Source organism: Macaca mulatta, chromosome 18 (genome assembly GCF_049350105.2).
Source record: "Macaca mulatta isolate MMU2019108-1 chromosome 18, T2T-MMU8v2.0, whole genome shotgun sequence".
NCBI lineage: Eukaryota > Metazoa > Chordata > Mammalia > Primates > Cercopithecidae > Macaca > Macaca mulatta.
In genome coordinates this window covers 37964092-37986208 of record NC_133423.1, presented here as the reverse complement: position 1 = coordinate 37986208, position 22117 = coordinate 37964092, and the positions used below count along the sequence as shown (strand labels likewise).

The window sequence follows — 22117 nt, the reverse complement described above, 5'->3', positions numbered from 1 at the left end:
AACTCTAACATTTCCCATTGATTTTCTTCTATCTTGAGCATTACTTTCCACATTTGTGAAAGCTGAAATTTAATCATTTGCCCATTGCTGTAGGCGGAATTGTAAGATGTCCGCAACAGTCCCCCTTCCCCAAAACCACCTCTATGTGCACTCTTTATATAATTCTCTCCCCTTACGGGTGAGCAGAACTAGTGAATATGATGGTATATCTCTCCATGATTAGGTTACCAATCAACTGATTTTGAGTCAATCAAGAGAGATTACTGTAGTGGGCCTGACCTAATAGGACCCCTTAGTGGAGCTGGGATCTTCCTGACGGGAGCATAAAGGGGCACATGGAGGAGCCACAAGACAAGGAACTACAGGCAGCTTCCAGGAGCTAAGACAGCCACCATCCCATAGCCAACAAGAGAACAGGGGCCTCAGCCCTAAAACACAAGGAATGAATTCTGCAACCATCATATGAGCTTGAAAGAGAACCCCAAGCTTCAGAAGGGAACACAGTCCAGTGACACGTGTAAGACCCAAACACAGAACCCAGTCACATGAGGCCCAGACTTCTGACCTCAAAGAACTTCGAGCTAATAAATGGGTGTTGTTTTAAGCTGCAAAGTTTGTGAGAATTTGTTACAAAGTATGAAAAAACAAAACTACCCATCAATGCAAATAGTATCAAATATGCTAAAAATACTTGAGATATATCTTGTTGGGGTCTTCAGCTGGAGGTTTAATGTAGACAGACTATTGCATACACAATTAGATAAAGAGTAACAGTTCCATTTGCAGTAATTTATTTTGAACATGTACTAATTCAACAAGGAGTATTTGCTTCCTAATTTCTGTCATGACAATTAAATCAAATGAGCAATTTGTTAGACAAATTTACCCAAAAAGGAAATCATCCAGAATTGGCTTTGAGATATTTTCCTCAACTATCAAAAGATCTGGTGTTGAAGCCATCAACATTCCTGTGATATAACTCAGAGAACCTCCATCAACACACATAAGGACCTGGCGGAATCCCTGCTGATTCGGTATTCATTCAAGATGGAAAAGAACTTGTCTCTGGAGTAATTTTCTTCCTCAAGGGTAAGAACAATCCAATGAGCAAGTTCATTCCTTTCATTGATTTTTTACATTTTGTTTTCTTAAAAAATAAAGTTTTTAAGAAACTTTATTCATATTCATATGCAATCAAGGCATATGAATACAACTTTGTACCACTTTTTATCTTTGCAAAATAATTACTTTAAGACCCAAGAAGGGCTTTCGCATTATAAACCTAGATAGACTTACCCATTTAAAAACATTTTCATGTCAACTTTGTATGGATTTTTAAAAAAAATACAAATATAGGCTGGGCGTGGTGGCTCACACCTGTAATACCTGTAATCCTAGCACTTTGGGAGGCCGAGGCAGGCGGATCATGATGTCAGGAGTTCAAGAGCAGCCTGGCCAATATGGTGAAACCCTGTCTCTACTAAAAATAAAAAAATTAGCTGGGCATGGTGGTGCTCGCCTGTAATCCCAGCTACTCAGGCGGCTTAGGCAGGAGAATTGCTTGAACCCAGGAGGCGGAGGCTGCAGTGAGCCGAGATTGTGCCACTACACTCCAGCCTGGGCAACAGAGCAAAACTCCATCTCAAAAAACAAACAAAATAACAAATATAAAACATTTTAAAATTACATGATTCGAAAGTGCCATCTGCTAGTTTTGTCTAGGAATAATACTCTAATTAAACTGATTTACATTCAGGGGACAGAAATAGTGAAGTATACACAAGGTCATATTTTTAAAGAAAATGCAATATACTATATAGTATCACTATAAAGTATCACTATAAAGTAATGATATTGAGGTCATAAAACCCATATAAGAATTGCTCTGTGGTCTTACTAACTGGAGTAGTTTTGCTTTTCCTGTGCAATGGTTTGCTTCTATTTTCTGGGTTCTAGCAATCTGAGTTGGATGTTTTCCTTTTAACATTTGCTGCTGAAACCCTAACTTGTGAGTCAGCTTTAGAAAGAGTGAAAGGTGTCAGTAAATAGTTTGCGTCTTGCCTCATTCCTGACTCTGTTTTGTTGCTTTACCTGTGGTTTCTTCTTTCTTACTTGCTTCTCTTCTTGCTCTACTGTGTCACAAGTAAGTTTAAGAGCAGCATCACTATCATCTGATTTAAAGAGAGATTGGTTTCCAGACAAACCAATGAAGGAAGCAATCAGAAAAGGCATGACTGAGTGAAAGGGGTTCCTTATATTTATTTTTATTTTTCTAAGACAAGATCTAGCTCTGTCGCCACAGCTGGAGTGCAGGGATGCGACCACAGCTCACTGGAGCCTCGACCTCCCATGCTCAAGCAGTCCTCCCACCTCAGTCTCCCAAGTAGCTGGGACTACAGTTACATACTACCACACTTGGCTAATTTTTTAAAATTTTTTGTGGGGATGGGGTCTCACTATGTTGCCCAGGCTGGTCTCAAACTCCTGGGCTCAAGCAATCCTCCCACCTCAGCCTCCCAAAGTGCTGGGATTATAGGCATGAGCCACTGTGTCTGTCAGAAAGAGGTTCTTTAGAATAGAAAGTCAGAATCCCAAATTGCAAAAGACACAGTAAAAATGATGCTTAGGGAATATAACTGATCTGGTGCCTGTCCTTTGGACATGACCATGATGATATCCCTGGCATGCAGCATTTACACCCCTTTCAAGCATGTATTTGTTATAATGGTCTTTTTTCACCTTCCATCAGTTTCTGTAAAACTCTGTAAAAAAAAAAAAAAAAAAGTATAACTTTCTAGGTGATATATCACTTACTAGCTATGCCACTGAACCTAATGAACAGCATAAAATTTACCCAAATGTAAAAACCCAAGTTTATGAAGTCATGTTAAACTGCATTACCTGATGTCTTCATCTGTGACGATAAAAGCTTTGCAGAGGGGTTGAGATGTGTTAAGCCAAACAGCGGGGTTCTTTTCCACAGCAGCGGAGACTTGCCCTGTGATTGGCGCAGAGCTTGTGTGCAAAGCACTGGCAACAGCAGATAAAAGGGTCTCATCATTGCTACCTGGACCAACTCCTGCAATGAGAAATAAGTACTAGTTAAAGGAAATGTCTCAATGTGCTGAGCAAACTTTATGTGACCTAAAACAACTGATATTTTTATATATATTTGAGATCATATATGTAAAACCGATATAAAACAAAGCAGCAAAAGATAATATATCTACTCAATAGGTATGATACACTAAATAATTCACACTAAAGAAATAGTAACAAAATAGCTGAGCATTTTTTCTTACTTTAAAAAACAAATCCTCATGCTTGCTGTAAGCTTATAGCTGAGCATTTTAATAATACTTTACCAGAACTGTAAAACACATTTTCCAAGGTACTAAACTTTTAAAAAGTTGGCTATATTTCCCCAAGCAATGTTAATTATTTTAATGAGGTGAGACCTGGTGAAGCGACTATACTCAAGTATCCCTTTTAATGTATTCCTAGAGTACTGGTATAGTTTCTCCTTGTAGCTTTTAACATTAATTTCCAGAAATATCTCAGCAATTATCTTCTTTGTCTCGGGATTCAAAGAAAAAGCCAATGCAAGCAAGCTGTACCTGTGGCTTTAACAGCTTTTCTCATAAACCTAACAAAACAGCCAAAATCAGAGAATTAATAACTGCACACTTTGATTACTTGTAAGATACTGGCACCATGTCACATGTAAATGCAATGGTTAAAGTCCTAAACCTGTTTAACTAGTTAAGGCCAACATTCCAAGAACATAAAGAGATAAGGCAACAATCTAACCATGAATTATGAGGATTTTTGAGCAATTCTCAATATATCAAGCTTTAGAAGCCAAATTTTTAATACTTGAAAAATAAACTCTTCTCTAGAACTCGCAGTTCTCATATAACACGAAAGGTAGACCAGTGACTGAATTTTCCACCCCAGATCCCACTGGCTGCTGTTGCTGGACCAAAGTGCATCTGTTCTCACTGCTACTTAGAGCACCAGTTTGTGGAGGGAGGGGCAGAAGGAGAGCTGTTAGTTGTTCTTGTGGTAAGAGGATGAGAGAAAGAGCAGGTGGTAGGGCCAGATGCTGCTATAAGCAGGAAGCTTGAGAAATTCTGTTACTCATCCGCATCCAGTGCTAAAAGCAGCACATGGGTTAGCTTCTGTGATGAACCTAACCTAAAACCAAAATTTTTACACAGAAAAAAATCTAAGATAATATACTACATGGCAGCATCCCTGTAACACACAAGTTTTTCATGTAGCTTCTGCCTGGCTTTACTAAAACACAAGAGGTACGTCATCCAGCAAGGCATATGACCTCCCAAGGCAAAGACCTCCTGTCAGTCATTGCTGAATCCACAGCATCTAACAGAGTGCCTGGCATGCAGTAGGTACTTAATAAATGTCTGCTCAACTGAACTTAGATAATACCTTGAAGACCTTTGGGTAGTTCCATGGTTTTTATAATTTGTTCTGTTACATCTGATGCACTAAGTCCTTGTAGCCTCTTCTCCCAGAAAAGCTGTAAGGCAAAATATCACTGTTAATAGATACATTCTTGAAACAAGAAAGTAGCGCATCGATGCTGTTGAATAATGAAATTTAAATCATTTCAATAGTTTCCTATAATTTCCTCATTTTTCCTTATAAAAAGCTAAATGATATTCCAAACGTGAATTATTTCAACACATCATAATCCTCTCAGATGACATTGCTCAAAAAAGGTTGTTTTATGTGACCTATTCACTTGTTACAGTACTATAGATGGTTATACGCTGTATACTATGTATAGTTTCTTATAGGGTATCTTCCAAAGAAAAGAATTTGAATTTTTTAAAGATTCATCTGGCATGAAATTTTAATGCTACGACTTATTAGGGAAAAGAAAACAAATTATATGATGTGTTATCCCTCTTTATCCAATATTATTAGAGAAAGAGCTACTCCAATATAGGATTTCTCCAAGACAATGAAGTTTAGCTCTTTAGCACACTTTAAGGGAGAAAAGACCATTTTTAATGAAACATTTTCTGAAATGTTTTAGGTGCCTCCTTTATTTTTAAACTGGATGTCACATTCATGAGTGACTCCCTGCTGCACAGGGCCTGGATCACCATGGTCCTCAGTGGCCTCAGGTCATCATTATGGGCATCAGTGAGTACACTGAGAGGCTCTTCATGCCCTAGGGGCTATGGAGCTTTTTGCTTATTCAAACACTAACTGGTCCAAGACAATCACGGTTTTTATTTTATATCCTTTTCATGTTTGATTCTCTCTCCTAGTTATTACTTTTCACTAATATCACTCACCCATTCAACATATATTTATTGAGTTCCTACTAGGTACTGTGCTCACCCTGCAGATGTGACAGTCAGTAGCAGAGACAATATCACTGTCCTCATGCCTCCTTTCTTTTCTAGTCTGTTTCATATTTACTGCAGCCAAAAAAAACAGATAAAGGATTTCTATAGGACTCTGTATAATTGCCTTTAATCCCGGATACCAGGGCCTGTCACATAGTTGGTACTGAAAAAATATTTATGAGAATGACTGAAAATGGGAGCAACTGGACTCAGAGTGAGGATCTGGGGGACACACAAACCCATACTGAAATCTCAGCGGCAACACTGTCTCTAGATAGACGACCTTGGACAAGGTCTAAACCCATGCTGAAATCTCAGCTGCGATACTCTCTAGATAGAAGACCTTGGACAAGGTTTATAACCTCTTCAGAATCTTCAATTTATTTCCTCTTCTATAAATGTGGCAACAATAGCTATCACAAAAGATTACTGTGGGAGTTAAATAAGGCAATATGTATAAAGTATCCATTATAAACTGGGCACAAGATTTATCACATTTGCTTTTAGCAAACTGTGGCCACTCTGAGGGCTTTTGGGGCTTACATTCTGACTTCTAGATATATGTGAAGTATCAGATAATTGTTCTCCAGATAAATGAGAAGACACAGTAGTGTAATTCTATTTATGTTAGAAGAGCAATATGCTGAATTTGTAATAAGCACAACACTAGCACCAAGGAAGGCCTTTGGTATATAGTAACATCTTACATCTCTCTGCTAATCACATTATCAGTAGAATATGTTGTCAATATAAACAAGTCAACAATTCGAGGATATAAATGTATTACTCATCATGAATGAAAAGTAGTAAGGTGAAGGTAATAATTGATGAATGCAATAAATGTCCCAAGAAAACCTGCCTGCTTTCTACTTGCTCTTTGGTGGAATAATATCATCTGTGCTTTGAATATCACAGCTATAGAAAAAAAAAAAGGAAAACAAAACCCAGTTACATTTCTATTGAAAAAGTATCCAGGAGAATTAGTGAGGATAAGATTAGTAAGTGCTTTCAGAATTAAATATAATTAAACATTTGTATCTGTGTGTGTGTGTATATATATATACAATTTAATACAAGCACTTACTAATCTCATAGTCACTGATTTGTAAAAATAAATCAACACTACCAAATAAAAGCATGGGAATTATGAACAGATACATTGTTTATATTTTACATCTAAAAGTTCCAATTCCAGATACTAAAAAATAATTTGTTTTATTCTATCTTTTTTAATTCTTAACTTTTAAACTTCTATCAGTAACAAGGAAAACAATACAAAAATTTAAAAAGAAAAATTTAGTAAAACTAAATCCCGGACTGAAATACAAGTATATGGCTCTAGCTTGTATCACATCCTGGTAACCACCACGTGTTATCTGATAGCCCTCAACTACGGCTGAAATTAGAATCTGCTATGTGTGGATGCTCTCTTTATAAGAGAGGACATAAGAAACTAAGATTTTGCATATGCTCTTTTGATAGTAAAAGCACCATTTCCAGAGTTCAGGAGCAAAAATAACAAAATTGTTATGCCATGAAAATGGAGATATATATATATATTTTTTTTATGTATGCGTATGTGTGTGTGTGTGTGTCTCTGTGTGTGTGTGTGTGTGTGTGTGTGTGTGTGTGTGTGTGTGTGTATCTTCCCCCACCCCCAACTCAGGGAAGAAAGGGGGAGTGAAAAAGGTCAGAGAAGGAGAGGAGGCTAGTTTAAGGAAACACTTAAATGGTCAAGGTCACTTCCTCTCCAACCTTTCCAACACTCACTCAAAGCTAACAAGCTCGCCTAATTTCACTGAAAACTGAAACAGTCCTCAGGAGGTAAATGTCTGTTTACATCTCAGTATGTTCCTAACTCACTTTTCTGTACATCCATCTTCTCAGATCCCTGTTTTATTTGTTTCGGCAGGGGATGCGGGCAAGGATTCTTTGCATTTTAAAATGCACTTTAAATGTACATACAGTAGGCATTATGCTAAGTGAAAGAAGCCAGTCTTTCCCACTCTGTGTGATTTCACTCCTATGATACCCTGAAAAGGAAAACCTATAGGGAAGGTTGCCAGAGATTAGGATGGAGGGGAGTCTGACAGCAAAGGCTCAGCACAAGCAACTTCTTTGGGGTGCTAGGACTGTACTTTCTGGTTGTTAATACATGGAGACTTTGTCCAGCTTATATAATGACCATTTTCTTTTCTTTGTAAGCCTGTTCCTCAAGGAATGGCCCAATGTGCACTATTGCCCTTTCCCAAGCCTACTGCAACTTTATTAGCCCACCCCCTTTCTAGCCAACTTGCACTAAACCTACTCTAACAGTCAGCTCCTCTCACCAAATTCCAAGATCTTTTCTCATTATCTTTGGCCACTATAGCCCTCAGTGCTTCAGAGGGAGCAGGGGAGGAAAAGGTCTTCCTTTGCCTAAGTTTAAAATTTCCTGGTCTACTCACTTAGGTGAGTAGGTTTTTCCTTGGAGATTCTGTTCACTTGGAAGTCTCTCCGCTTTCTCAAACATTAGCAGTCCAAAGACTTTAAGATTCAAAAGATGAGTAATACTCAAAATATTCAAAACATATGTAAGGACTCTCCCTCTATGATGGCTACCTAGTCTGTTGCACTACACTCCATAAGCACTACTGCTGTCATAAATCCTAACCTACTCACTGAAAATCTGATTTCCCCTGCCAAATTCAGTGGTTTTCTCAGCTTAATCTTGCTGCCTGGTGTGAAGCCAAATGATCAATATATAGAATATGTATAAGGAACAGTGATTTAACATTTGGAGAAACTCCCAAAATGTGCTATCACCCTCAGTTATTACATCTCCCTCGAATCCTCAATAACCAGATACTCTGAGTGCATCTAATACCTTGTTCTCTTTGTCACTTTCCAGTATATTAGAACATTGGCTAGCTCCACATGCCTATCACCTTATAACACCGTCTGGGCAATGCCCTATCCAGGAAACCAGCTGATGGAGAGAGAAACATGGGATGGAATTAAAAGTCACTTAAAACCACAAAAGTGCCTAAAATTTAAGTGACAGTGCAGAGCATCTTTGGAGAAACCATCTTAGTGGTCACTGCAGTTCATCTCTACACATTTTCTCCGCACAGTTCTCCTAGGAAGGACATCAACGGAAGCACAGCTGCATGGACTTTACTCCACTTAGTGTCCCAAAGAACAAACATGAAGGTGTATTACAAAAACTGCTTCTTTAGTGAGGTCAATGATCAAATCTGTTTACTGAAAGTAAAATGAACCCACAATAGCATTTCCTTTTCGTAATTGTTATGTATTCAACTTGGACTTTGAGGGATTTGTTCAATTTGCCTTATGAAGAATATACAAAGAGGATGAGAAAGAAACAGGGATCACAAACAACCCCTCGCCACCATTCACAGACAGTGATCCCTATTCTGATGCTCTGGAAACTGAGGCTGATAATGCTGATTATTATTTACCTTCATCACCCCGAGTTTATTAATATTACTCTGAAGAGATTTCTACTCTTTACTGAAGAACAAAAGAGATGGCTTACTAGGAAAAAGGAATTTGAGGATCAACAATATTCAACAAATACTCTTTGAATGCCCATGATATGTAACGTGTTTTTCTGGCACTGGGGATGCTTGGTAGGATAATCGACAACCACTGCCCTCCAGGAGCTGTTTGGTAGAAAACATGCAAAACTCTACAAGGCCGACTGCAATAATGAAGATACGTCTCTAACTTCAATTTGGGAAGATCTGGAAAGGCTTCTAGGAAGAGGTAGCCCTTGAAAATTGTGTAAGAATTCTATAGGCATGTAGAAGAGAAAAGACTATTTCAACCCAAGAATCATATGGGCAAGGAGGTAAGAGAGTGCAGGTCAGTGTTTCTAAAGATCTTATGAAGAAAAATAACCAAGGTGGCTTATTTTAAAAATATATTCCAAGGCCTCATCCCCAGAGATTCTATTCAGTAGGTCTGGGATTAGAGAGCTAGTTTTATTTATTTTTTTACAAATACCTTAGGTGATTCTGATGCAGGTTCGAGGTATGAGAAAGACTGGCTTGGTTTGTGTTGAAAGAATGTTAGTAGCTGGGTGCAGTGGCTCACACCTCTAATCCCAGCACTTGGGGAGGCCAAGGTGGGCGGATCATCTGAGGTGAGGAGTTCCAGACCAGCCTGTCCAACATGGTGAAACCCTGTTTCTACTGAAAATACAAAATTAGCTGGACATGGTGGCACATGCTTGTAATCCCAGCTACTCACGAGGCTGAGGCAGGAGAATTGCCTGAACCCGGGAGGTGGAGGTTGCAGTGACCCGAAATCACACCATCGCACTCCAGCCTGGGTGACAGAGCAAAACTCCGTCTCAAAAAAAAAAAAAAAAAAAAAAAAGGTAGTGTGCATGTAGTGGGGGTGTAGTGACCACCAAGATCTCCAACTTTTATTCTTAAATATGCTGAAAGATTTTTTAAAATATTATTCTATCCTCTTCCTTGCAGACAACAAGAGGAAGACATTTGCCTTCTAATTATTTCATTGCAGGAGGAGATACGTTGAAGTTTATTTAAAAGTAGAGCTAATTGTTTAGGTATAAATCAAGAAAGGGCTTACCCAATGTTCTGTTTTACCCAGTGAAACTATGCCCAGTCATACTGTCTTGATGAAATAGGGGGAGGAAGAGGAGGAAAACTATCACTTAGCCATTAACACCTTTCCATAGGCCTGGCACTGTGCTAAGTGCTTTATGTACAGAAATTCAGTTAAACTTTCCTGCAGCATTTTGGAGAAGATATTACTCTCATTTACAGATAAAGAAACGGAAGCGTGGGGAACTTAAATAACTTACACAATTAATCAGTGGTGCAGCTGGAATTAAAACTCAGGTCAGTGTGATTAAACAGTCCTTCTCTTAACAAAAGCTCTGAAAGAGCATTTATATGTTTGGCTCCTGTTAGGTTATATAGTACAAGCCTCAGACACTTCTACTGCCATCAAAGGCTGATAATAATAGATCAGTAAATTTTAAGAGAAGTATCAAATTACTCTTAATCCATTTAACTCCTAAGTAATAGATACTCGTCAATTGTAGGTAATCTACGCCTGATGCCTGCCTCTTCCTTATGCAGAATTAAGAAGACAGGCTGATAACATATTGAGGCTAAGACCAGCATAGAATTTTATGGGGATACCAAATTGTCATGAGAAGTAGCTCACATGGTAAAAAATAAAGAATTGGCGTAACATATATTCTCTGCAAATTAGCTTTCTTAGACCACAGTTGCAAATATCAATCACATAGAACATGAAATTTTTATTTGGTGAATAGAAATTAAAGAGACCCTGGCCGGGCACAGTGGCTCACGCCTGTAATCCCTTTGGGAGGCCGAGGCGGGCGGATCACGAGGTCAGGAGATCGAGACTATCCTGGCTAACGTGGTGAAACCCCGTCTCTGCTAAAAATACAAAAAATTAGCCGGGCGTGATGGTGGGCGCCTGTAGTCCCAGCTACTCGGGAGGCTGAGGCAGGAGAATGGCGTGAACCCGGGAGGCGGAGCTTGCAGTGAGCCGAGATCATGCCACTGCACTCCAGCCTGGGCGACAGAGCAAGACTCCGTCTGAAAAAAAAAAAAAAGAAATTAAAGAGACCCTACTCCAAGAAGACACTTTCAGCTAAGCAACACTAACAATGATATGGGAGCAAGTATTTCAAAAAATGGAAAAAGAGATGGAGCGATTTGCATATATAACTGAAGGCTTTTGAATTTTTTCTGTAAGAACACTGTTTCAGATTAATTATAATAGCTACTTCTCCTGACCACACTGAAAAGCAACTACATCATATATCCTAGCACTGTTTTCATAAATCATTATATCCAATTTGAAAAGTACTGATGTGTCTCTGTTGTGTTAAAAAAAAATAACTCACTAGACAAAATGAAACTGATTTTCCATGTATACTCACAACCTCAAGAGTCAACCCTGAGGACAGGAATATCTAACTTATTAGCAGAGTGAATGGGATTGGGTTTTAGAATCTGAACAACCAATGTTCAAACTTGCTTTTTCACGAGCTTTATAAATTGGACAACTGACCTCTCTAAATATCAGTTTCATACTCTATGGAATGGGACAATATAAGCAATCTCAACGGGTTATGGGAACAAAATGAGGAAGTGTTATAAACACTTGACTATGCCCAGTACACAGCAACTACCATTTTACTATTTCGTTTCACCTGTGGCTTGTAGCACATTGCTGATCATACAATAGCACTTAATAAGTAGTTGGTCATTTTATTAAAATTAGTAAGTATAAACAAAGCAAAAATAATCAATTCTGAAAGGTAAGTATTAGCAAATGAAGAGACTGAGCACATGAATATGAATCTTCCCTTCCCTTCCTTCGCTTTCAGTTGGGGATTTCTTGCTACTACAAATATTTTTAAATTCTCCTCTTCCTCCTCTCCTCCAAGCCAGACTGCCTCTCACCTGGACCTAAGGTTGGTTGGGAGTACTTTGGTAAGCAGTACTGGCTATATAATTTACTGGGCCCAGAACAAATTAAAAATGTACAGCCTCTTGTTTAAAAAAATATTAAGAATTTCAAGGGTATATAGCGGCAGAGCATTAAACCAGGCATAGGCCCTTCCTTCTAAGTGAGGGGCTCTTTTAAGCACAAGGCCCTGTGTAACTGCACAGGTCACATGTCCATGAAGCTGGCATTGGTGGCAAGTATGGAGCAGCAGTAGACAGAAGGAGAGAAGAGAAAGGAGGTCCCTGCGCTGTGCAGCGGTACTTAAGGAAAGGCTGGGATGTAATCTCTTCCTGAAACTTTCTTAAAAGAAGGAGAACAACAGAAAACAGTTCTGGCCAGATCTGTGCAATACAAAGGAACCTTTCCTTAACTCCTCATTAAAATAACACAAGGATTTTTCATCCCTGTAGTTTCTCATTGGGAGGAACAGGATCACTGCTAAAGCTCTCCATGGTGGAGCAGTATTAATTAGGAAGGTTGGAAGACCAGGGAATGAAACCATCATCACAGGAAGGAAAGGACTGAAGCCTAGAGAAGGATCAGAATTTTGCTCTATTTAAAGTCCAGTGGAGAGGATGGATAGCTTTTAATTAAGATTTCCTAAAACTGTAATCTTCTTGTTATTTTTGGTCCATCTAGTTCCATGATGTGATGATACTAAAGCCCTTAGAAAAACCTCAAAAGAGCTGTGAGCTTGTTTCAAGAATAGAAGGTGGGAGAGAATCAGGGAACACAGACTATATTTCTAAGCTGCAATGAATCAAAAAAGGCAAAAACAACCCTAACCAGTAGCATTAACTGTCTGGAGCAGAATTTCTCAGCCTTGGCATTCTTGACATTTGGGGGTAAATGACTATCAGCTTGCTTGGTTTATATACCCACAAGATGTCAGAAGAACGACCCCAGTTGTGACAACCAAAAAATATCTCTGGACATTACCAAATGTACCCAGGTAGGTGGGCAGTGGGGCAGTAAGAGGAAATGGGGGAAGCAAAATCATGTGTAGTTGAAAACCACTCGTCCAGAGAAAGAGAAAAAGGATAGGGAAATAAGGTTTATAAAGGCAGGCACCCAGATCTCACAGGAGAAACAGAAAGAAGGGCCCCCGCCAGCATGCACCATCACTGCAAGCTCCTCTCTCAGTTCTCAGTAGTGTGTCTCCCAGCTCCCCTCATTCATGAGCCTTAGAAGAACCTATCTAAATGGCTTGGAGGTGGGTGCCTCTTTTTTCTACTGCCAGACAACTAGGAGTGGTGGAGAACCCAGTCATTCTGGAGAGTCAGATAAAGCACAAGTGGGAGAAACATTTCATACCTCAGAAAATTGATAGTCAACGTATTTGCTGCTAGAAATGTGGTTGTAATTATTTTTAATAATTCAGATATACTTTAGATTAAATGGTCTTTTATGGGTGGGTCTGGAACACTAGAGTCATTTATAATATCATTTCTGTTGGAAGATGTAGAGTTCCAAATAAATGAAACATGAAATTTTATATCACAACTTGTAAACTAGAAATTATCTGTATAGAGAGATGTCAGATTTTAGAAGGGGCTCTCTTATTTACCACAGGATCGGGGTTCCCACACCTGTGCGAATCTGTCACTGACTACTGAGAAAGGCACAGCTCCATTTAGAATGACTTTAAGTGTTCAAATGTAGGTACAGTAGCAAAATAGAACAGACAGGTTTATTTGGAACATGTTAATTTCCATAAATTAGCATGTAGCTGTCAGTAGGCCTGGCTAATTCTTACATGAAAACTGGAGAAAATTCACCAAACTGAGCCACACGAAAACCTAAAACTTATTTTAGCCCTCATGCATTATCTTAAAAAGCATCTTCCCTTTTGAAATTATAATCTCCGTTAGAACAAAAAATAAACTGACCAGAGAAATCTGCTGAATTTCAATAATGAAACTAAGGGAAGTTCATCTAAAACTCCTACATATCCAAATTCCTGTTTTTTATTGTTTATTTTAGACACCATAAGCTGAATATTAACCTCCAAGCCAAGAAGCCTGTAGAGCAACTTCAGAACAACTAGAAAAGTCAGGCATGAAGCCTGAAGGTCTAGAGCCTCTATGAACATCGTCCTTTCCACCTCAGATCTCCTCCTATTTTAGAGAAATAAGAATCTGCTGCCCTTCTAAGATTATCCCGCCACCTGCGCTCCTGATCACGTCTTCTACCTCCTCCTCTTCTTGCCCCATCAATTTGCCCAACTTCTCACATTTTCCATTTTTCCTTTCCTCTCCTGGGACATCTTCTTTTAAGTGACAAATGCACTTGAACACTGACAACTTAAAACATGTCCTTATTCACACTGCTTCCCCCTCAAGCCATCTTGATCTTCCCCTCCCACTAGCAGAGACCTTGTGTCTTATTTCCCCACATTCTATTCATTCTTTTCCTTCTAACCCAGGCTCTGCCCCTCTTATTTATATGAACACTGACCTTGCCCAAGGTTACAGTAACCTAATTACCAAATCCAATTCCTAGCTCAAGCCTCCCCTGTCCTACTTCACTGATATATTCGCCTGCTGCCAGGGGACTGAGGACCTTTCATGACAGTTCTCTGTATGTTTCTGTATTCTTTACTACTATTAAGCAACAAATTAAAATGTCTAACATTAATTGTCAAAGATTTAGACTATAAGCATTTTTCTTTTTTCTAATGAAAAAAATTTAAATGCGTAAGACGTAAGATATGTGATATACTTTTTAAAGTATATGAGGACAACAGTGTTAATGCTTTATAAAACAGAAGAACCAAAAGTTACCTTAAAAATCTCCCCATTTTTAAAGTTTTATCTGCAATCTACAGCTGTCAAGAGCATGATGCTAGACACAAAATTAGCACTCAGATGTTTGCGAGATGAATTTTTGGCTAAGTAGAGGGAGGACAGGGTGATAGAAAGTGCTGGTTTGGCAGCTAAATGCTTTAATCCTGGTGCAAACACTAAATAGATGTGCTTGGGCAAAGCACTTAATCTCCTTGCATATATTTTCACTAGTAAACTAGAAATCCTAATAACTGTCAGATCTATCTCAGGTTATCAAAACACTAATAAAATATGAGAAAGTTTTTTGAGAAAAAAGCTTTTATCAAATTGCTCAGAATTTTTTTCTAATGTTAGGATTCCATCAATTCAATGAATATCTTACTCACTTTCATAAGGCAGTTACTAAAGCTAATCAAATAATAGAGACTCTTGTCACATAATTGTCGATTAAAGCAAAATCCAGAAAGTGTGTACTTTCTTGTCACTCTCAAAAAGCTAAATATACAAGACACTGAGTTAGGGCTATGTGGATGAATGGTGTTTCCTGCCAAGAAGAAATTCACCGTCCAGTTTATAAACTGCTTTATTTCAGATCAACCCCATATAGTATCTGAATTGTCTAGTTAATGGTCAGCAATAACAACTTAACTTAAATACCATGGTCTGCAAACATCAAAGATCAAGTATGAGCTACCCTCTTATTTTGTCAGAGTGGCCCAAGAAGAAAGAGCTAGATAATGACAACAAAATTATTGCATAAATCAAGGAAAAGCTTCTTTCATGTGCTGTGCAAACTACAACGTGATCTCTTGTTAAGGCAAAAGATAATTTGGGCTAAACAGGATAGATTAATAAAGCAAAGGGCAGATTTTATGGTTGATGAAGATAGAGGTGCAGTAAGTATTTGCTGTAGTTGTTTGTCTAAATTTTGCCATGAATACTCTCTAACTTACACACTGTGGGTATACAATACTTGTCAAGTGCCTGAAAAGGTACCATTATCCCTAAGATGACCAACCATGGAATAAGAGCATCATTCGAGGTGCCTAGATTTTTCATGTGCTCCTCCCACAGAAAAAGCTATAATCATTTTCTTATTGATACATAAGTTCATACAGGAACTTAGATGTGCTCCTTCACTACTTTTCACATATTTGTCATACATCAGTATGCCTGCAATTATTTGTTCAGTGTTAGTTTTCCTTATCAAATTCAAAGTTTTATGAGGATGGGAACATTTTCGACTTTTTTGTTAATATAGCATCTGTTAATCAGCAATATATGCTGTGGAATGAATAAATTGCTGATTTCAAAACCCACTCAATGGCAGGAACTTTGATCTCTAATAGATAAGAATCTATCATTAGTTGTTTATGAGAAGACATTCCCTTAAGAAAAGCTTTCTTGAAACTAATTTCAGTAGTGTAAATTAATTCCTTTTTTGTTTGTTTGTTTCTTTTTCCAGACGGAGTCTCGCTCTGTCGCCCAGGCTGGAGTGCAGTGGCGTGATCTCAGCTCACTGCAAGCTCCGCCTCCCGGATTCACGCCAGTCTCCTGCCCTAGCCTCCCGAATAACTGGAACTACAGGCGCCCGGCACCACGCCCAGCTAATTTTTTTGTATTTTTAGTAGAGACGGAGTTTCACCGTGTTAGCCAGGATGGTCTCGATCTCCTGACCTCGTGATCCGCCCGCCTCGGCCTCCCAAAGTGCTGGGATTACAGGCATGAGCCACCGCACCCAGCCAATTAATTCCTATTCTTTCTGTAGGACACTAACAGGCACAATTTTTCTTTTCTTCTTTTTTTTTTTTTTTTTTTTTGAGACAGGGTATCAATCTGTTGCCCAAGCAGGAGAGTCAGGGATGCAGTGGGCATGATCATAGCTCGCTGCAACCTGAAACTCCTGGGCTCAAGGAATCCTCCTGCCTCAGCCACCCGAGTAACTGGGACTACAGACCCACACCACTGCGCCAGCTAGTTTCTTTAAAAATTTCCTGTAGAGATGGAGTCTCACTTTCTTGTCAGGCTGCTCTCAAACTCATGGCCTCAAGCAATCCTCCCATCTCAGCCTCCCAAAGTGCTTGGATTACAGGCATAAGCCAGCACGCCCAGTCGTTCTTCCTTTTTAATACCAATACATCGAGAAATAGAAGCACCATATGCACTATTTAGAATTTGACATTAGTCAACCACTAGAATTAAAATCAGGTTATAAATCCTCAAAATTACCAGAAGTATATATTTAAATGAAAAACCCAGACTACAGAACAAAAATAGAAATACCAAAAAATAATGACAAAATATTAAAAACATTATATAAACACAGTGACAGAATTAAGACCAAACATATCTGTAATAGCAATAAATGTAATGGTAAACTTACCAATTAAGAAAAAGACCTTCAGATCATATTTTTAAACAAATTAAAAAACTCAACTATATGTTTTATGCAAGAGACAGATGTAAAAATAAAGACTCAGAAAGCTGGAAATAAAAAGAAAGTGCAAAGAAATAGCAAACAAATACAGGCATAAAAAAACAAAGATCCCAATAGTACTATAAGATTACTTCTAGGCAACAGTGACAAATAAGACGAGGCATAATCCATTATAAAGAAATAACTTCTATAAAATAAATGTTTTCTTATAAAAAGAAATTTGATCGAAATGGATTTGAATTTCAATGAGGAAAAGCTCGTGCATAGACTGAGTTCAAAACCTGTTAGGAAAGGTCTCCCCAATACCTCATTCCACTTTTCATTTGGATACTACCAAGATCAGAGAGAAGAATATCAAAATAGATACTGCAAACATTAAAAATATTACTAGAAATATATAAACAACCTTATGCCACTAAATTTGAAAATTATAAAATGCACAAATTCCTAGAAAATCACATGATAAAAACTAGAAAGAAAAAATGAATATTCTTCCATGTATCTATTTTAAAAATTGAAGCCTGAGCAACATAGTGAGACCCCATCCCTACAAAAAGCAACAAAATTTTTAAAAACTAGCCAGGTGTGGTGGTGTGTACCTGTAGTCCCAGCTACTCCAGAGGCTGAGGTGTGAAGCTCACTTGAGCCCTGGAGGGCAAGGCTGCAGTGAGCTGTGATCACACCATTACACTACAGCCTAAGCGACAGAGTCAGACTCTGTCTCAAAAACAAAGAAAAAAAAGTATATATAATTTAAAACTTTTCCGTAAAAAAATTAGGCTGAGATGACCTCCCAATTAATTATTCCAAAAAGAAATGTTTTTTGTTTTTAAAAAATGCCAATTTTATGCAAACTCTTCCAGAGAATATAAGAAGAGGGATCACTTCCCAGCTCATTTTACAAAGCCAGAAAAACCTTGATACTAAAACTTGAGAAGAAAATTACAAGAAAAGTGCAAGTCAATTTCGATCATGAATATAAATGCAAAACATCCTAAGCCTAATAACAGCAACTCTATAAACACTGATAAAAATGATAAAACATTACAACCACATGGGGCTTACTCCAGGAATTCTAGATCTGTTTAACATTCAAAAATATCAAACAGTGAAATTAATCACATAAACCAATCAATATGATATACTTTATTAACAGAATAAATAATTAAAATTACTTGATCACTTAACTAGGTAAAGGAAAATAATTTGATAGAATTTAATATCCATTCATAAGAAATATTCTTAGTAAAATAGAAATAGAAGCAAATTTCCTTAATCTGACAAATAATATTTACAAAAAAGCAAATATCACATTTAATGAAGAAACATTAAAAATGATCCCTTGTATCACTAATGAGACTGGAATATCTGTTATCAATACTATTCAAGATTGTATTGGAAGTTCTACTAGTAAAATAAAACAAGGACAAAAAATCAAAAGTTTAAAGATTGTTAAGAAAGAAAGAAAGAGAGAGAGAGAGAAAGAAAGAAAGAAAGAAAGAAAGAAAGAAAGAAAGAAAGAAAGAAAGAAAGAAAGAAAACTCTCCTTGACAGATGACATGTTTATTCACATGTAAAGTCGAAAAGAATCATAGATGACTTAATAATTTAGAAAGATAACTGAATTCAGAGTGAATACACAAAATCAGTTTATTTCTAATATTAGCCAAAGATAATTAGAAAATAAAAATTTTATAAATGACACCACTTACAGTAACATCAAATATCTAAGAATCAATTAAAGATATATAAGATCACTAGACTGAAAACTATAAAACCTTAATGGAGGAATACATAAGATTTGTGAACTGTAACACTTAATATTATAAAAATATTAATAGTCCCCAGTTGATCCACAGATTTACATCCTAGCAGCATAAAGAAAATACTATTGATGGGCATGTGGCAGAAATTTTAAAATCAGAAAAGGTTAACTGTAATTATATTAGAAAACCTAACATAGAGTTATTAAGATTAAAAACAACAAAGACTTATGACAGAAAGGAGTGGCAGGGCATTACTTACCCTACCCAGAAGAATTTTCATTCATAATAATGCAAACTCTATTTAACCTATTTACCTAAAATTGTGATACATCTAGGTTGGGAGCATGACGGCAGAGAGAGAGAACTATATAGTCACCTATCCTTGGGGAAAGCAAAGAAATAACGGTTAAAATTAACAAAGACGTAGCCTAATAAGTATATTAATTAGAAATATGAAGAGAATTATAAAGAGATATGATAAGAATTAAGAATAAACGTTTCTGGCACAGACTAGAAGACTTAACTGGAGTAGTAAACTACTGTTTTGAGAAGTAGTTTTTAAAAACACTATTCGATTTTTTTCATCTGTATTCCTATGTTACTTAGAGAAATAAAAAAATTGCACAGATCCTTCCACATGACAGTTTTCATGTTTTTAAAATGAACTAGAAAAATACATGATAATTATTGGTAACTATGAACCAACAACCTATTATGCATTCCATAATTTTTTTTTTCTTTTTTTTTTTTTTTTTTTTAAACAGGGTCTCACTCTGGAGTGCAGTGGCCTGATCTCAGCTCACTGCAACCACTGCCTCCTCCTGGGTTCAAGCAATTCTCATGCCTCAGCTTCCCAAGCTGGGACTACAGGCGTGTGCCACTATGCCCGGCTAATTTTGGCATTTTTAGTAGAGATGAGTTTTCACCATGTTGCCAGGTTGGTTTCAAACTCCTGACCTCAAGAAATCTGCATGCCTCAGCCTCCCAAAGTGCTGGGATTACAGATGTTGAGCCACTGCATCTAGCCTCATTCCTTAATTTTTAAAAATTCACATATAATGTTTCCATTGCAATTCTTCCCTCCATAAAGACTGACCATATCTCCAGACTCTCTTGGACTCCAGCCCATCATCTTTTACTAGCTCAACATGTAACAATTACTTTAAGACTATAAATTTTCAGGCTGGGTGCGGTGGCTCAAGCCTGTAATCCCAGCACTTTGGGAGGCCGAGGCGGGCAGATCATGAGGTCAGGAGTTTGAGACAACCTGGCCAATATGGTGAAACCCTGTCTCTACTAAAAACACAAAAATAGCCGGGCGTGGTGTGGAGGTGGGCGCCTGTAATCCCAGCTACTCAGGAGGCTGAGGCAGGAGAATTGCTTGAACCCAGGAGGCAGAGGTTGTATTGAGTCAGAGATCGCGCTGTTGCACTCCAACCTGGGCGACAGAGTGAGACTCCGACTCAGAAAAAAAAAAAAGAGTATAAATTTTCTACTACTCAAATTCATATTTTATTATTTTTAAAAAATATTGAGCTACCCTTTATTATGTCCATATTTCTGTCAATGACATCATTCTCACACTTTATTCTAAGATTCTTCATATAGGCAGAGCTGATAAGTCATTAAATTTTGTCATTTTTTAATTTTTATTTTTTTGAGACAGGGTCTCGCTCTGTCACCAGGCTGGAGTGCAGCGGTGCGATCTCGGCTCACTGCAACCTCTGCCTCCCAGGTTCAAACAATTCTCTGCCTCAGCCTTCCAAGTAGCTGAGATTACAGGCACCTGCCACCATGCCCAGCTAATTTCTTTCTTTTTCTTTTTTTTTTTTTTTTTTTGTATTTTTAGTAGAGACAGGGTTTCACCATCTTGGCCAGGCTGGTCTTGAACTCCTGACCGTGTGATCCACCCGCCTCGGCCTCCCAAAGTGCTGGGATTACAGGCGCGAGCCACCATGCTCAGCCATCAATTATTTTATGACCAGCATAAAACACACCCTTATCACTTATGCCCTAACTTCCTGTAAGAGTTTCTTCAATGATCTCCTAACCCTGTCAGTCCTCATACTACATACAATTGACAGACTTCTGTCTAGAATGTTCCCTCCATACTTCTCTGCTTTTGAAGACCACATGCTCTCTCACTCTTCTGGTGTTTTTTTCATTGCACTTAACACAACATGATACATTATCTATACATGTATTTGTCTGACTCACTTCCTATCCTCACACTAGATGGAAAATTCCAGACAGCGGGGACTTTGTCTTGTTCACTGCAGTATCCCACTGCTTAGAAAAGTACAAGTTGAAGGCTCAATAAATAATTTTTGAATGAATGAATAATTTAATTCACTAATTCAACAAATTTATATATTAGGCACTTACATAATAGAGAAATTGTGGATGAAGCAATGAATAACCTAATACAGTTGTGATCAGAAAAGAAGAAAGAAGAAACACTAAGGAAGGTCTCTAAATCCAAACTTGGTAAATCAGGGGTTTTCTGAACAGAAGAAGTGACTTCTAAGTTCTTGATGTCACTTGAGAGATGAGTAAGAAACAGCCAGCTGAAGGATGGAAAGGAAACAGCATGAAATCTGATCAAGGTATGCAAGGGTCAGGGGTAGTGAATGAATAGCATATGCAAAAACCTGAAAAATGTTCCATATGATTTGAGTGTAGAACAAGAGAAGGTGAGGCCAGAGAGGGAAGCAAAAGGGCTTGGCAGTCATGTTAAAGAGTTCTGAATTTACCCTAAAAGCTACCAGAAAGCACTGAAGGGTATTCAGCAGTATAACACTATGAACACTATCAGACCATCACCCAGAGGAACACCTGGCTGCAATATGAAGAGAGAAGTAAGGGAACAAGACAAGATGTACTTGTATCCAGGAGTTCAAGACCACCCTGGGCAACATAGTGAAATCCCATCTCTATGAAAAACACAAAATTAGCCGGGCATGGTGGTGTGCACCTGTGGTCCCGGCTACTCAGGAGGCTGAGGTGGGTGCATCACTTGAGCCCAGGAGGTTGAAGCTGCAATGAGCTATGATTGCACCACTGCACTCCAGCCTGGGTAGCTAAGCAAGACCCTGTCTCCAAAAACAAAAACAAACAAACAAACAAAAGACAAAAAGCAGAGAGATGAGAGATGAGATGAAATGAATGATAGTTACCTAGTCTCAGAATGGAGTAAGAGAACATTCAGGAGGTAGGATC

The 22117-nt window shown here is 38.0% G+C and overlaps 1 protein-coding gene across 2 annotated transcripts in view; it reads right to left on the bottom strand.

Moving 5' to 3' along the window:
• Positions 1-22117, bottom strand: part of MBD2 (methyl-CpG binding domain protein 2) — a 73940-nt gene that overhangs the window by 10160 nt on the left and 41663 nt on the right. The window contains exons 4-5 of one of the 2 annotated variants that reach the window (XM_015121998.2): positions 4453-4543; positions 2902-3079 (exon numbers count right to left, since the gene is read on the bottom strand). In XM_015121998.2, the coding sequence (XP_014977484.1) occupies positions 2902-3079; positions 4453-4543 (269 nt within the window). Of the gene's footprint in view, positions 1-2901; positions 3080-4452; positions 4544-6972; positions 10991-22117 lie in introns of those variants that run through there. The other variant, XM_077974932.1, reaches the window with a different exon arrangement.